Raw genomic sequence first — 16,857 nt, forward strand, 5'->3', positions numbered from 1 at the left:
TTGGAAATACTTTTTTTATTTTCCAAAATTCTTCTTACAAAGAGTTCGAAACCAAAAGGACAAAGTTCAAAGTTACTTGCGAGTTACTTACTCCCATCGCTAGTTGGTTGGTGCCTTCTTATGCAGAAATGAGTTACAAGCAACGGTGCTTTGAATCCTTTGAGACTTTGAGGCTGGTTCCAGAAACTGGTTGGTCGGTACAAAGAACCTGATGCAAAGTGGCCAATTACGGATACAAGTAGCTTCTAAAACTGCTCTAATAACACCGTTAATGCTAGTTCTTTTCCATGGAGTGTTTAGAGGTTTTGGTGATTTTATTTTGGCTCAAGTTAGAACATAGTTGAAGAATATTATCTTTCTTCTTCGTAGAATCTAATTATTGGAATAAGGTTTCTATTTATTAATTTTTAACAAATTTTTCATCTTTTAAATAGAAATTTAATCAAAATAATAGATAGATATTTTGCTATTATCTTTTTGAAAGTATATATAAATTCCATCGCATTGAGTCTGTCAAAATCACTTAATAAATAAATCCATTATTCCTTTAATCATTGTTAGAAGTAACATGGATCTTTTTAATCAAAATTTATTTTAATTAATTTATATTTGTCATTTAAATTCATTAAAATAAATAATACTTATTTTAATTTGCATTATTACATTCTTCAAAAATTTCAAAAGAGAGTAAAGATATAGAAATTTTTTATACAAAATAAATACTTCCACTTTAAATCTTCAAATTCTTTATATCTTGAATTGTTCTAAATCAATTATATTCCCTGATATTTAAATTTGTATCTCAGATGAAATATTCAAGTGTGATGAACATTTTGCGTATAAGAACTATATTGCATTTGGATATCTTGAATGATAAAATTTAGTTGGAGATAATATTACTGAAATATTTCAAGCAATTTTTAAAATGTACATTAATCAAAAGTTTCAAGTGGATAAAGTTTGATATACCAGGCGCGCCATGTCTGACTATTGTCAGTCTATTTCTACTGATGCTCTCTCCTTCATATCTTATTCCGTATTGTAGTTAATCGTGCTCTGTCATACAAATATATAATGGAATTTTTAATGGATTTAATATTACCGTGTAAATAAATATTTAAGAAATTTATTTATCATTCATTTTATTTATCATAATATCGAAGTATTGGTTTACTTGAAAAACTGTAGAGTATTTATGACGATATTAATATCTCGTTATTTATTTGACTGAAATGGAAAAAAATTATTTGCATATATATATATATATATATATATATATATATGAATTTCTGTCGCACAAAAAATATAAAATTTCGTTGATGTATTGCATAAAATTAAAAATTGAATGCAACAATTAATAAACAAAAAAATTGTTTTTTCATCAAATTAATAATAATCTTATATATTTATTGTAATTGTATAATATTGTTATAATATTTAAATTGTTTTACAGAAATGAGTAACTAATAATCCCTTAAATAATTGAAAGAAATTATCGCAAAAGAAGGGAAAAATCATGAAATTAAGCGAAAAGTAATAAAAAAAAAAAAAAAAAAAGAAAATAAAAATAAAAATTAAACGTATATTATTCAATAAAATTCAAATTCCATAAAAATTGCTTTTAACCTTCACATTTTTTAAATTTTGCGACAAACTGTAAAAATTCATAAAATACACAGAATGAATGACATCGTTTGTATAACTCGTGAATTATTTATTATATTGTGTGAAAAAATATGTTTCATCAGAAAAATTGCATTCTACAAATTGGAGAAAGGATATTATTTTAATTTTTTTGCAATTTTTAAACGTGTAAAATATTTTTTCTTAATGGAAATATATATATATTTTTTTTTATTAATCGATATAAATTACTCCCTGTAAAAAAAATATTAAGTCATTTATAGCGACATGGAAAAATCCAATGAAATAATTTTAAAAAAGTGTTAGAAAAAATTTTAACTTAAATTTTATCATACGAAAGATCGATAAAGTTGAAATTCGATTTAAAATATTTTTACGTCTTAATATATTTTCATTACAAAGTTTAGTAATTTTTTTTTTTATATAAAATAACAAAAATTTATAACATAAATGTTTTATAAAATAACAATTTTTAATTATATTAAAAAGAGAAAGTCGACTTTCATATACTCCCTCTGTGTATTTATTTGCAAAAATGTTAAATTATTAAATTATTATTATTATTATTAATTGGATGGACAGGAAGCGATACTGGGTCATTTTTGATCCGTGCTAAATTCTCGTATTCAGACTCGTTATCAAATATAATATGGAAAGTATTATTATCATTAAATAAATGATTACGTGTTTGAATAGCGAACATTTATAATTTATTTGCGAATTAATATTTGAGAATTAAAATCGACTCAATACAATCGATGGATTATTAATAATCAAAGGTATTAATATTAAATTATATACCTTTTCTTCGTCGTATAATTGTCGTATGAATTATTTTAACATTAGAATTAACGACTATTTAAATTTGTTATAAGTATATACCTTAATCCCAAAATAATGTTATAAAGAATAATTAACCGTAATTTCTGATCGATATAAACCAGAATCAATGTTGCCAATTGCACAATTTTTTAAAATAATTAGGTAAAAAATTTGAAAGTAATCAATTTTACTTCGATTCGATTCAGTAAAATTTTCGATTATCCAAACTAATAAGAAAAAGTAAAAAAAAAAAAAAAAGAAAAAAATATTTTAATAATAAAACAAATTTAATCTGTTTTGAAGAAAATAAAATTGTGAAACATTATGATATAAATCTTTTGGAATTCTACAAAAATTCACAAATGCAGTACGAAATTTCAGCACTTTCACCACTTTCTAATACCTCGACTATTTCCGATTTTGTTCCGGTAAATTATCACAAATACATTATGATTGATCTTACGTATTGATATTATGCAAACGTGTTTCCATTTATCGATTTCAATTTAAATTCTACTTTCATAACTGGTGATAAAGAAACGTTTGTTAAATTAATTTTAATTTCAATTTAATAAACGAAAGTTGCACAATTAATTAATTTCTATAAAAAGTCAAGATAATTATCTACGAAAAAATAAAACTATTTTTCGATCTTATATAATTTTTTAATTTTAAATTTGATACAACATTCTGAGATATTTACTTGACAGTTGTGTCATTAAAAAATTTACTTAACAAAAATTTTTCTTCGAAACAATTTAGGTTAGGTTGGATAAGATTAATTTTATTGGTTACAGACAATTGATTAAGATTTAAGAATTATCCCAAATTCACTGGAAATGATTAAATCCAATTAACTATAATTAAATTTAATTCAACCAAGATTAATTGATCAAAGAAAAAAATTTATTTAATCTTTCGAGGTTAGGTTAGGTTAAGTTGAATGATATTTCGACAACCTTTATTTACAACAATAATTTTAATATTACTAAAAAAAAAATCACAATTGTAACAATAAATTTCACATTCCATCATCTATAATTCAAATCCATTTTTTTTTCCAATATACAAAATAAATGCTCTCTCAATTATCTCGACTCACAATTAAGTTTCCCATTGATTCGTACGTCGCCAGTTAATTTCGCACTTTTCACGCGACAGTGGCTCCCCCTCCCCAAAGATTTGTCCTTTGCAGAGAATTAGTCGTTTGCGCGGGATTTGGTATAGTGATAGAGTAAAAAAAAAAGAAAAAAGAAAGAAAAATCTTTTAATTAACTGCGACACAGAGATCGCTGCGCAATCAATCCGTTCGGGGAAACTGTCCCCTTTGAAAAATTTCGCGTTTGCCGATCGCTCTCACTCCTTAACGATTTATTTGCCAGAGCAGAAATTACTCGGTTAAATTGCAAAATCAAAAGGGTTCGGGTTTTTCTCGCGTCTCTGAGGGTGAGGAGGGGGGAGAGGATAGAGCTGACGCGATGGAAAATTGAATTTTCAATGTTGTTTTGAGCGGCAAAGCTGAATGGAAAATTGTTGGGAGTGGAAATTAGCGGCAGGTTTTGATCGTTCGACGCAAAATTAAATGGAAATGCAGGTGGAAATTGTAATTATGCAAATCGGCGAGATCCGATTATTTGTTATTGTTTAGAAGTAAATTTTAAATTTTCTTTAAAATTGAGGGGGATTGTATTGTTTTTAGAAACTCTTATTGTTTTTAAATTTTTTTTTTACAACAATTTTTTAATTATATAAAAAATTAAGAAGACAAGACTATGTATAGGTTTGATGTGTGAATAATTGTTTCCAGAAAATTGTAAATGATTTGTACAGGAAAAACGATAATAGATAAAAATTGAATTGTCATATATTTTTATACAATTGTTGCTTCAGAATATTTGTATAATTTATAAGCTTAATGAATGCAGATTTTAATTTTCTTTATTTATAATCTTATAATAATGTATATTTTTATTTTAAAAATTCAGTAATTTAATAATAAATTTTATACGTATTTGATTTCTATATATAAAAGAATATTCATTAAGCTTCATTAACTTCCTCTTCAAAATTCCGAATTTCAAAGAAAAAGATTCCCTCAAATTTTCAAAGATATCATTAATCAACTCTACGCTTTATTACATTTTAATTTAAAAAAAACCTTCTCAACGACAAATTTTCGAAAATAATCACTTACAGAGATATCTCATTTTTCAAAGATTCAATTTATTATTCTTCAAAGAGGCGTCCAAAGCCTTCCTCTTCCATTTTCAAATTTCGAAATTTAAAAAAGAAAGAGTCTGCTCGACGACAGATTTGCAAAAATAATCGTTCACGAGTATCTCATTTTTAAAAACTTATTCTCCTGTTCGACGAAAATTGAACGAATTTCAAAAAAAAAAAGATGCCTCCTCAACGACAAATCTCCAAAAATAATAATCGCCTATTTAAATATCTCATTTTTCAAAGATCCAAGAAAGAAATCCTCGTTAACCAATTCCACGCTTATTAACCCTTGAAAAATCTGGGTTCAAAGAACAACAAAGAACCGCTGCTCCTCTCGAACAATCCCCTCGACGCAACAAAATTACACTTAGACACCGCTCTCCTCGGGCCCCCCAATCCACATACGGTATCCCCCTAGAATAGATCAGAAAGTTGCTAGAATGGCGCGTGCACGGCATCCAAAGAGGGCGCCGCTTTCTTCGATGGGCTGTCCTCGGAGTGGAGGAATCAAGAATTTAGCACGATGGTAGCTCGAAGCGTTCGTGGCATCGCCGGTCCCGTGGAACGACGAGACGTTCGTTGGCATCCCGGCCGTTCTCTTCTCCTCCGAGGAGAACCCGTCTAAGTTTAGAGAGAGCGCGGCGGAGGAGGGCGCGCATACCTGCCTTAGCCGACAGGCCCGAGCCTGTGTGACATTATCGTGGGGTCAGATCGTGTCAACGAAGACGCGGGATCCGGCTGCTGGACATCGACCACGGACGGCTGCTAATTATAGGCGAGCGCCGTACGCGTGCTTGCGAGAGCGCGAACTCGTTCCCGAGCAGAGAACGGATTCGGACGAGTCGCGAGGGAGAGAGGGAGAGTTTGTTGCTTTCCAGGTTCGAATAGTTACTTTGTTACGGATTGAGATTGAGAATTCTTGGGAATTGGAGGATATTTGGATTCATCTCGTGAGAATGTGGTTGATTTTAGGTTGATTGTATAGGGAATTTTTGATTATAGGGAGGAATTGATTTTTTGGGAGTCGTGTTTGAGAAATTAATAGAGATTGGTAAAGAAATTATTTTTAATTAATTTTTATATTTGACGAGTCGCGAGAGACAGGGAGAGTTTGTTGCTTTCCAGGTTCGAATAGTTACTTTGTTACAGATTGAGATTAAGAATTCTTGGGAATTGGAGGATATTTGGATTCATCTTGTGAGAATATAGTTTAGGTGGATCGTATAGGGAATTTTTGGTTATAGGGAGGAATTGATTTTTTTGGGAATTGTGTTTGAAAAATTAATAGAGATTGATAAAGAAATTTTAATTTTTATATTTGACGAGTCATGAGAGAGGGAGAGTTGAGAATTGAGATTGAGAATTCTTGACAATTGAAGGATATTTGGATTGAAGGAATTGATTTTTTTGGGAATCGTGTTTGAGAAATTAATAGAGATTGGTAAAGAAATTTTAATTTTTATATTTGACGAGAGAGAGACAGGGAGAGTTTGTTGCTTTCCAGGTTCGAATAGTTACTTTGTTACAGATTGAGATTGAGAATTCTTGAGAATTTGAGGATATTTGGATTCATCTCGTGAGAATGTGGTTTAGGTTGATCGTTTAGGTGGATTGTATAGGGAATTTTTGGTTTTAGGAATTGATTTTTTTGGGAGTCGTATTTGAGAAATTAATAGAGATTGGTAAAGAAATTTTAATTTTTATATTTGACGAGAAAGAGACAGGAAGAGTTTGTTGCTTTCCAGGTTCGAATAGTTACTTTGTTACAGATTGAGATTGAGAATTCTTGGGAATTGGAGGATATTTGGATTCATCTCGTGAGAATGTGGTTTAGGTTGATCGTTTAGGTGGATTGTATAGGGAATTTTTGGTTAGATTGAAAATTTTTAGTTAGATTTAGGTTGTTGAGATTGAGAATTCTTGAGAATTGAAGGATATTTGGATTCATTTCATGAGAATGCGGTTTAGGTTGATTGTATAGGCAATTTTTGGTTATAGGGAGGAATTGATTTTTTTGGGAGTCGTGTTTGAGAAATTAATAGAGATTGGTAAAGAAATTTTAATTTTTATATTTGACGAGAAAGAGACAGGAAGAGTTTGTTGCTTTCCAGGTTCGAATAGTTACTTTGTTACAGATTGAGATTGAGAATTCTTGGGAATTGGAGGATATTTGGATTCATCTCGTGAGAATGTGGTTTAGGTTGATCGTTTAGGTGGATTGTATAGGGAATTTTTGGTTAAATTGAAAATTTTTAGTTAGATTTAGGTTGTTGAGATTGAGAATTCTTGAGAATTGGAGGATATTTGGATTCATCTCGTGAGAATGTGGTTTAGGTTGATCGTTTAGGTAGATTGTATAGGGAATTTTTGGTTAGATTGAGAATTTTTGGTTAGATTTAGATTGTTGAGATTGAGAATTCTTGAGAATTGGAGGATATTTGGATTCATCTCGTGAGAATGTGGTTTAGGTGGATCATATAGGGAATTTTTGGTTATAGGGAGGAATTGATTTTTTTGGGAGTCGTGTTTGAGAAATTAATAGAGATTGGTAAAGAAATTTTAATTTTTATATTTGACGAGAGAGAGACAGGGAGAGTTTGTTGCTTTTCAGGTTCGAATACTCGAGTTACTTTGTTACAGATTGAGATTGAGAATTCTTGGGAATTGGAGGATATTTGGATTCATCTCGTGAGAATATGGTTTAGATTGATCGTTTAGGTGGATTGTATAGGAAATTTTTGGTTAGATTGAGAATTTTTGGTTAGATTTAGGTTGTTGAGATTGAGAATTCTTGAGAATTGGAGGATATTTGGATTCATCTCGTGAGAATGTGGTTGATTTTAGGTGTATTATATAGGGAATTTTTGGTTATAGAGAAGAATTGATTTTTTTGGGAGTCGTGTTTGAGAAATTAATAGAGATTGGTAAAGAAATTTTAATTTTTATATTTGACGAGAGAGAGACAGGGAGAGTTTGTTGCTTTCCAGGTTCGAATACTCGAGTTACTTTGTTACAGATTGAGATTGAGAATTCTTGAGAATTGGAGGATATTTGGATTGGAGGAATTGATTTTTTTGGGAGTCATGTTTGAAAAATTAATAGAGATTGGTAAAGAAATTTTAATTTTTATATTTGAGGAGAGAGAGACAGGGAGAGTTTGTTGCTTTCCAGGTTCGAATAGTTACTTTGTTATAGATTGAGATAGAGAATTCTTGAGGATTAGAGGATATTTAGTTTTATTTCGTGAAAATGTGGTTTAGGTTGATCGTTTAGGTGAGTCGTATAGGGAATTTTTGATTTTAGGAGAGGGAATTGATTTTTTTGGGAGTCGTGTTTGAGAAATTAATAGAGATTGGTAAAGAAATTTTAATTTTTATATTTGAATGGTGATAAGAAAAGGAAATTTTTTTAGGAATTCATTTGTAGAAAGTCATTGAGAGTTAGTAAAAAAGTGTATTTTTGATTTTTATGTTGATGAAAATGAGAAGAAATATTTTGGAATAATTGAAGAGAATTGGATGTGGTTTGATTTAAAATCGTATAGAGAATTTTTTAATTTTGGAGGATTTTTTAGGAAATGTTTAGAAAATTATTGAAAGTTAATAAAAAAAGTGTGCTTTTGATTCTTATATTGATGAAAATGGGAAGTAATATTTTAGAATAATTGAGAAGAATGTTCTTGAAAATTGGATCTGATTTGATTTAAAATTGTATAGGAAATTTTTTGATTTTAGAGGATTTTTAGAACATGTTTGAATTTGAATTAATAAAAAAATATTATTTTTAACTGCTATGAATAATAATAGTAATAAGAAAATTTTTATAAGGAATTTAAGGAATTTTGAATAAAAAGGATGTATTTTTAATTTTCATGTTGGATAATGGAAAGATTTTTTAAATAATTATTTTATAACATTATATAATAATTAAGGAGAATATTCTTGAGAATTATTGGAAATTTTGAAAATTGCATATTAATAAAAATTATTAATAAAAATATATTAGAAATATTCTGGAATGAATACTTTGTATATTGAGAATTAACAATAAAATTAAAAATATTTATATTATGATTTGATTTATCATTGGATCAAATTGCATATAAAGGATTTTAGGAAACCTTATATTTTATGAGAATTATTATAGAATTAATAAAAAAAAGTTTTACTTTTAATTTTTATGTTTATAATAATAGAATTTTTACAGGAGTTATATGTAAGAAATTTTGAAATTTCATAAAGTTTGAAAGTTAAGAAAATCTATTTTTAATTTCTATTTCGATAATAAGAGAATTTTTTCAATATTATTTTGAATTTTAAAATAATTAAGAAGAAGAATATTCTTAAGAAACTAAAGTATATTTGTATTTGAAATTGTAGCTTGATTGATTTTTTTTTCCTATATAAAATTTTATATAGAAAATTTTATCGATTTTTATTAAAAAAATTTTAATACAATATACAAACTGTAATTAAATTAATGGATAAATTTACATGAAGGGAATTTCGATAATTTTCGATAATTTAAAAATTGTAGAAATTTTATTTGAATTTTAAATTATTGGATCATTGTTTTTGAAATTTCTATTCAAAATTTTAATCAGAAAATTCTTGTTTAATTATTATTATATGGATAAAATAATTATTATATGGATAAAATTTTACTAATTTTATCGAGAATTTATAATAATTTCTTAGTTCTATGATATCTCTGTCGATCAGATATCATAGAATTTGATTTCTAAGAGATCAAAAACCAAGCGTTCAAATTCTATAACAAAATTCTCGATGAGTCAATTGTTGGTATCACAATAAATTTCTTCGCATCGAATTTCATATATGTATACGTTTACTCCGCATGAAAGTTCCCCGAGTCGTTCGAATGCATTCATTTCATTCAACACATTCCAATTGTCGCCGCGACCAACATGTTTTCGCGCTGCCGCGTTTTCATAATCGTCAACGACACTCTGATTGCCGACGACAATGCATAATAATATTTAAGTATATAAGTGCGCGCTTACATTTCTTGAATTCTTCTTCTTTTCAATGATTCCTAATAATCGATAGTTCTTGTCCTATTTTTATAACAAATTTAATTAATTTTTTTTTTTCTTTTAAGTAAATTACAATTTTACGAGTTTTAAAGTTCTAAAAATATGGAGTGGATTTCAAATATAAAACTTCAGCTTCGGGTATTTATTACCTTTTGAGAATAATGAAAAACTTTCAACGCCATACATTGAATTCATATAGATGTGACTAATGCAACCTTCTGGAATTTCTTCATCCTTGTTCAATAAATGACTCTATAATGATATCTATAGGATGTTTCATATGAAAAAGTTTCACTTGTTTTCGTGAAAAATTATAATAAATATTGAAATAGATAAATAAATACTTATCATTTTTATACTCTAACTCGATCTAATATTATAAAATTCAATATTCTATTCATGCATGCTTGAAATAAGAATAATTGCCATATACTTAATTTTATAAGTCAAATGTGTTAGTTAGTTTAATTTCTTGAGAATAAATTGTAGATAGGATATCTTGTATGCAAATATTGAGACTGATGTATCATCACATCATCAGTCAATCATTATTATTATAATAAAAATTGTATTAATAATATCTAAATAGATAACACATTCAGTTATGCTTTATATAGATGACAGTTTTAGATCTTAATCCTTCTCTCTCATCATCCTTTCAAATTTCATCTAAGATCGAATATTTTTTGAAACTTATATACAGATATATTTTATTTTAATTGTTTTAATTTTTTTAAGAATTTGATTATTTAATAATTCAATTGAAACTGTCTTAGAAAATATTTAAATTTTTAATCTTAATTAAATGTATAGAGAATATATGTTTATAAAATATTCGTAAAATTTTAATATTGGTATAATTTTGAGTTACATCTGTATTTTTTGACACGAATGAAAATTTTCGACATCGATATTTCGTTAAAAGCCATGCATATATGAAGGAACACCATAAATTCGTACTAACAATACTTATTAATATTTTCTCATACTTGAAACTTTCTCCTCTTTTCTCATTTCCCCTTTACGTCATAAATATGACATTATAAGTATTCTAAGTTTTTATGTCTTCATATAACAACACGTTTGTCTATATATCTAACACGTTTCGTTCAAATAGCACAAAAAGAAACAAAAAGGCATCGGATTGAAAGCCTCTGACTCTTTGTTAGAATTTATCAGTCTGGAAACCTAGTTGAATTCAATTATCTTCACATTCCAACGTTGTATGTATTGTATTATATCTCTATTCTATGCATCCAATAGGATAGTTTTATTAACAGATTCAAATTAATAAATATTTTTTATTCGATATTACTATTATTGTTAAATATTTATCTATTGAATCCACAATTTTGCAAAAATATTTTTAATGTATTTTAATGTAATTTATTGTAATTATTGATATTTAGAATTTGAATTGACATGTATTTTTGGTATATATTTATTCTTATTGACTTCAAAAAGAAATTTTCATAATAATATTATAAAAAATAATGTGTTTTGTTAATTTTAATTTATTTATATATTTATATATATATTAATATATATTTCTTTGAATTGAATTATATTGAATTATACTATTGATTTCAAATCTAAATTCAATGGAATTTCTAATTAATTTTATCTAATTTTAAAATTTATAGACCATTTTTTTAACATATTTACTATATACATTCAAAATTTCAATTATAGAATATATTATAAAACTTGGAAAGGAAATTTTATAAGAAGTGTTTATTATAAAAAATTTTTCATCTTACAACATAAATAATAAATCTTTATATGAAAATAGTTTATTACCAAATTGCATAACTAATAATAGCGAGTATTTATGCAAATTTATATTTTATGAGCATAAGTAAAAAAAATAAAAATTTTTTATCACTTTTTATTATTATTATACAGTATTACGTATTAATATGTTAATATAAAGAAATATATATTAATGTTGTTAAATCATAAAAAATATTATTTCCATGTCAAAGATACGCTAATAATAATTATATTCATATATTTTTGAAAAATTAGTTCTGGAGACCAAAATAAATACAAAAATTAATATAGAAAAATATCGATTGAAAATTCTTTGTCTTTTTTATTGTCTTCTGTTCCCTTTTTCCAATTTTATCCAATTCAATCTTAAATAAATTGTTTATAATTTAACAAATAAGTCTTAATCGACATCAATTTTTGTATTGAATTTTAAAATTAATCCAAAAAATTTCCCATGAATAAATATTTTATATTTCTATTTTACATCAAATATTCAATATTTTTCTTATTAAGAAATTTTTTTTATAAAAAAATTATTAATAATTAAAACAAAGGAATAACGATAAATAATAATGATATTTCAATAAGCGTAATAAAATGTACGTTGTCTAAACTGCTTTCTGTGATCACTTTGTCTCCCTCTGAAATAGAAACATTCTACGAGAGTTTAATTATAGATATAGTACAGTGTACTCGGTGCTTGTGTATATTATAGTTTAAACCTCACACTGTGCACCATCCAAACAAATCATTTTTTGGAAAAGAAGAAAGAATTAGAAATTTGCTTAAAAAAAAGAAATATATACACGTAAAAGTAATTGTAAATATTATTTTTTTTTTTTTATTAAATAATATCGATCAAAATTCATAATACAAATAAAACTAAAAATAAGTTATAAAAAGCAACGAACTATACGAAACGACAAATAAAGATCGAAATAAAGATCGATAAAGTTTTCGATTAAACGTGTTTCGAATTAATTGTTCTGCATATCGTATATTATTAATCGAGTAATTGGGCGATAATGAATGATTACAAATGTCAGGAGTACGCGTATCGCGTGATATCGGTCAAATAATCGCGCGCTTTTGTTGAGAAACGTTCCATCGACGCTGCATATACGGCTGTGTTTCCGGTTTCAAGTCAAGGGAGGGGATTTATCGCTGGAGTACAAAGAAATATTATTATCTTTGAGAATTTTTTTTCTTTTTTTTTGTAATAAACATAGATATGATTTTGAAGAAAAATGTTCATTATTTTAATATTCATATGTTAAATTTAGTTCTATAAAATACTTTTATAATAAAAATAATTGTGATTTTGAGAAAATATTGTTTTGTTATTAAATTTTCATTCTGTTTTAACATAGTGTTAATTTAATTTAAAGAAATTTTCTGGTTTAATAAATGTAGTTGTGATTTTAATGAAAATTATTTATATCAAATTTTAATTTATTGACGAATTTAATTTTATCTCTAACACTTCTTCAAAAGTTATATTTTTGTATTATCTAATACAGAATTCTAATCTATTGAAAAAAATATATTTATCTAACTATAAAATAATAATTTGATATTTAAAAAAAATAAAAATATTAGTATTTACAAGAACAGAAATCAAAATATGTATTCAATTCTTTTTCTCAATATCTCTTACACATTTAAAAAATCCTAATTTATTAAAATTATTTTAATAAATTTTAATTTTAATCTCAAAAATCACATGAATTTTTCTCAATAAGAGGAAAGAGAAAATATTTTACTGATTGAATTCTAAAAAAAATTATAAGTATGAAAATATTTTGAAAAATCAATTTCTTGACCCAACCGTTATATAAAAGTCCAAAACGATTACTTGATGGCTAGAAACCGACTAGTATTTACGATCAATTCCTTGCACTGTAACTCAGAAAGGATAGCGATTCGAGCTCATACTTTGAACTTTATAGCTCGAGCTATCGTAAAAGTTATGGTTTACATCAGTTCTAACGGTGTTTTGTATTTTGTCTGTTGCAGGAGGTCGGGAGCATCATTGGGAAGAAAGGAGAGATCGTCAAAAGGTTCCGTGAAGAGGTAATTAAATCTATTTTTTATTTTTATTAGATTAGAATAAATATTATTTCGCAAAAATCGATAAATTTGTTTTAAAGGAAAGAAAATTTGTTATCCAATCAATAGTCAACTCAAATTGATACATTTATTGTAAAAATAAGCATTCAAAATAAGAATTTTTATAAAATCAAAAATTCGAACATTTTTTTTTACAACATTGTATTCAATTATATTAACAAAGTATTTAAATACTTTTCATATTTAATTTATAATAAAAATTGTCTTAATTATTGATTAACGAATTTTCCAAAATAGTTTTATCTGTATAAATTTTTATATATAAGAATCATTGCTCTTTTTTAAGATTTGGAAAATATTCGTTGAAAATAATATTCCACAAATCAATATAAATTTTTATTATAATAGGTATTATAAAACAATAATTCATATTACTAATCAAAAGTTAATAGAATAGATATTTAATTACAATAACAAAAATAAATTAGGAAAAATTAAATAACAATTTATTATTAAAAGTTCATCTTTTTATTTTTTTAATTAATAATTAATTTTCGACGAATCTTTAATTTAAAAATAAATACTTTCAAATCATTAAAAAAATTTTGAAATTGTCATAATATTAATAACTGATAGAATATTCAAATCAATAATCACGATATCTGAGTGTAACTAGTGAAACATTAATGCGATGTTATCATCTAATATATGCAAAATTATTTTTTGAAATATTGATTTGTTTTTTTATCTTTTTCTTCTATTATCGATTATCATAATATACATACATGAATTAATAATAAATACATATCTTTTTGTATAGTAACACAAATAATAATAATTATTATTATTATTTTTATCATAATTATACAATGAAAAGAGAAATATATTTAAAAGTCTAAAAAGTGTATAATTCTCTTATTTTTTTATAAAGAAAAATATATATATATATATTTTAAATATCTATTTTTCATTCGTTTAAAATATTATATATCATTTGATAAAGGATAATCAAAAATAAATAAAATATGATTTTATATAAAAAGCAAATGGCGCTTATTCTGAAGATTGGGCTGCATATACTCGTTATATGAATTTTTTATACAATAAATAAACATCATGCATAAACTGGGCGACAAACAACTTATGACTCAGCTTAATATTTATGATCTGAACACGTTTTGGACGATATTCAAGATCTATTAGACTTCTCCTTGCGTGTTGATTAATATGCTAACACGTTGATTTGGAATAATAAATGTTTGATGATGATACACATGCCGTACATATAGAAGTTACACATAATTAGATTTCTATGAATTATTTTTTTATTAATTTTTCATATCAATATTTAAACATTTTATATATAGAAATTACACATGACTTAAATTTCTGTGAAATTCTTTTTCTTTATATATATATATATTTATATTTATATTAATAAATTTATAAAATTTCAAAATTTTTTCTCTTTTCTTTTTTTTTTTTTTTTTTTTAGAATTAAAAATAGAATTGCGGAAATATTTTATTTTATTTTATTTTTTAACAAGTATTCCAAGAATTGTAATAGATATCAAGTCGGTTTCAAGAAATATATTTATAGAATGAACATGCTAGTAGATTGACATTTTGTATACTTGTTACGTCATTTTTGCAATGCTAAATCTACTATTCGTGGTACATGAGTTCAATGGATGTGTATTAAATGAACAGGTGTATGATACATTTATGAAAGTTCAAGTCTGAAAATATTCATATATTCAAATTTGGCTTGCCAATGAATTGTGGAACACATTTCTCATTGTTTCTATACTTGATTTAAACTAATGACATATTAGAACATTGTGCAATTTGTACTGTTGTGAAATATTTTATTTTTATAATAACATGTCATAATAAAGTATAATAATAATAATAATAATAAATTATTTCTACGAATAAGTAGAAATTCAACTTCTTTATATATACATATATATATATATAACTTTATAATATTTTTTAAAATTTTTGTCTCTTTTTTTCTTTCAATTTTTCAATTTTGTATACACTATGTATCGTATTACATTCAATATTAGTAACATGATATTGTTGACTGAGCCGAGTAAAAGCATTTAATGGCAGAACTTACGTCAGCAAATTTAAAATAAAAAATAACATAAAGTATAATAATAGTATCTTTTTAAAATTATAATGGTATCTGTGCTAATCTAATTCAAACAATTCTATTTCCCATAAAATCATTTGAAAAATTTTGACTTTATTTTACTATCTATCTAATTTTACTTTTTATCATTAAATTTAATAAATATCTAGTGCATAATGAAAAATAAATAAATGTTGTATTATAGATTATTGAAATAAATCTGTTACCTTTTTGAAATAATTGAACAAAATATTTTAGAGAATTATATGATCTTTATATCATGATTGAATTAATGAAGTTGTAAGTAGAGAATTTTTATGATTTTAAAAGAATTTAAAGATTTGATTATTGAGAATTAGTGGAAAAAAATTCATATTTTTAATTTTTGTAAGAAATTTTGCAATAAAATTGTGATTTTTACCATTAAAAAGAGTTTTACATACAGAATTTTTATTTTTAGAAAATTTAATTTCTAAAGATTTTCAAAAATTAACGAAAAAATTTTTATTTATTTTTAGTTTCTGTGTATTACAATAAATTGTAAAGATAAGTTTAATAAATTTTTATTATAATCTTCGAAGATTATTAAAAATTGATTTTTTTTTAAATTTTTTATGCTAAAAATTATGAAAATTAACTTTTAAAAATTATTAAAAAACTCTTGTCGATTATTTTTATCTTAAAATATTAAAAAATAAATATTAGCAGCGTATAATATCCTACGCATAGATAGAAAGTGCAAATTCCTTTCGTGATCGATAAATCTCGAATAATCTACATTGAGTGACCAAACATCTAAAGTCCATGAATCACCAAGCTCATTCCACCGATAAGTTCAACGGAAACATTTATCATCGGTCACTTTCTGTTTCGAAGTTCGCAGGATATCTGACTTTTAGTTATCTGGAAACTAAGGTCATCCTTTCTACTCCGGTTTTGATATATGCATCCAAAAACTGCACACCGGGCAAGTTTGCTTCAGTGGCAATTAGTTCTTGTCGGGAATTCGACGGCTCAATTTGTTATGTGTTGTAGGAAGAAACTCTTACCGAAATTTCGTTTCTTCACCGTATTTATTACTGTCGTGTGTATTTAAGCATTCTTGTAATTTATTTAAGAAAAACTGTAA

The 16,857-nt window shown here is 25.4% G+C and overlaps 1 protein-coding gene across 7 annotated transcripts in view; it reads left to right on the forward strand.

Annotated features, from left to right (window-relative positions):
* LOC408372 (poly(rC)-binding protein 3) overlaps positions 1-16,857 on the forward strand; it is a 319,750-nt gene that overhangs the window by 253,947 nt on the left and 48,946 nt on the right. For all 7 annotated transcript variants that reach the window (XM_026444321.1, XM_006559233.3, XM_006559231.3 and 4 more), the window contains one exon: positions 13,535-13,591. In XM_026444321.1, the coding sequence (XP_026300106.1) occupies positions 13,535-13,591 (57 nt within the window). The remainder of the gene's footprint in view (positions 1-13,534; positions 13,592-16,857) is intronic.

Source organism: Apis mellifera, linkage group LG12, assembly GCF_003254395.2.
Source record: "Apis mellifera strain DH4 linkage group LG12, Amel_HAv3.1, whole genome shotgun sequence".
Taxonomy (NCBI): domain Eukaryota; kingdom Metazoa; phylum Arthropoda; class Insecta; order Hymenoptera; family Apidae; genus Apis; species Apis mellifera.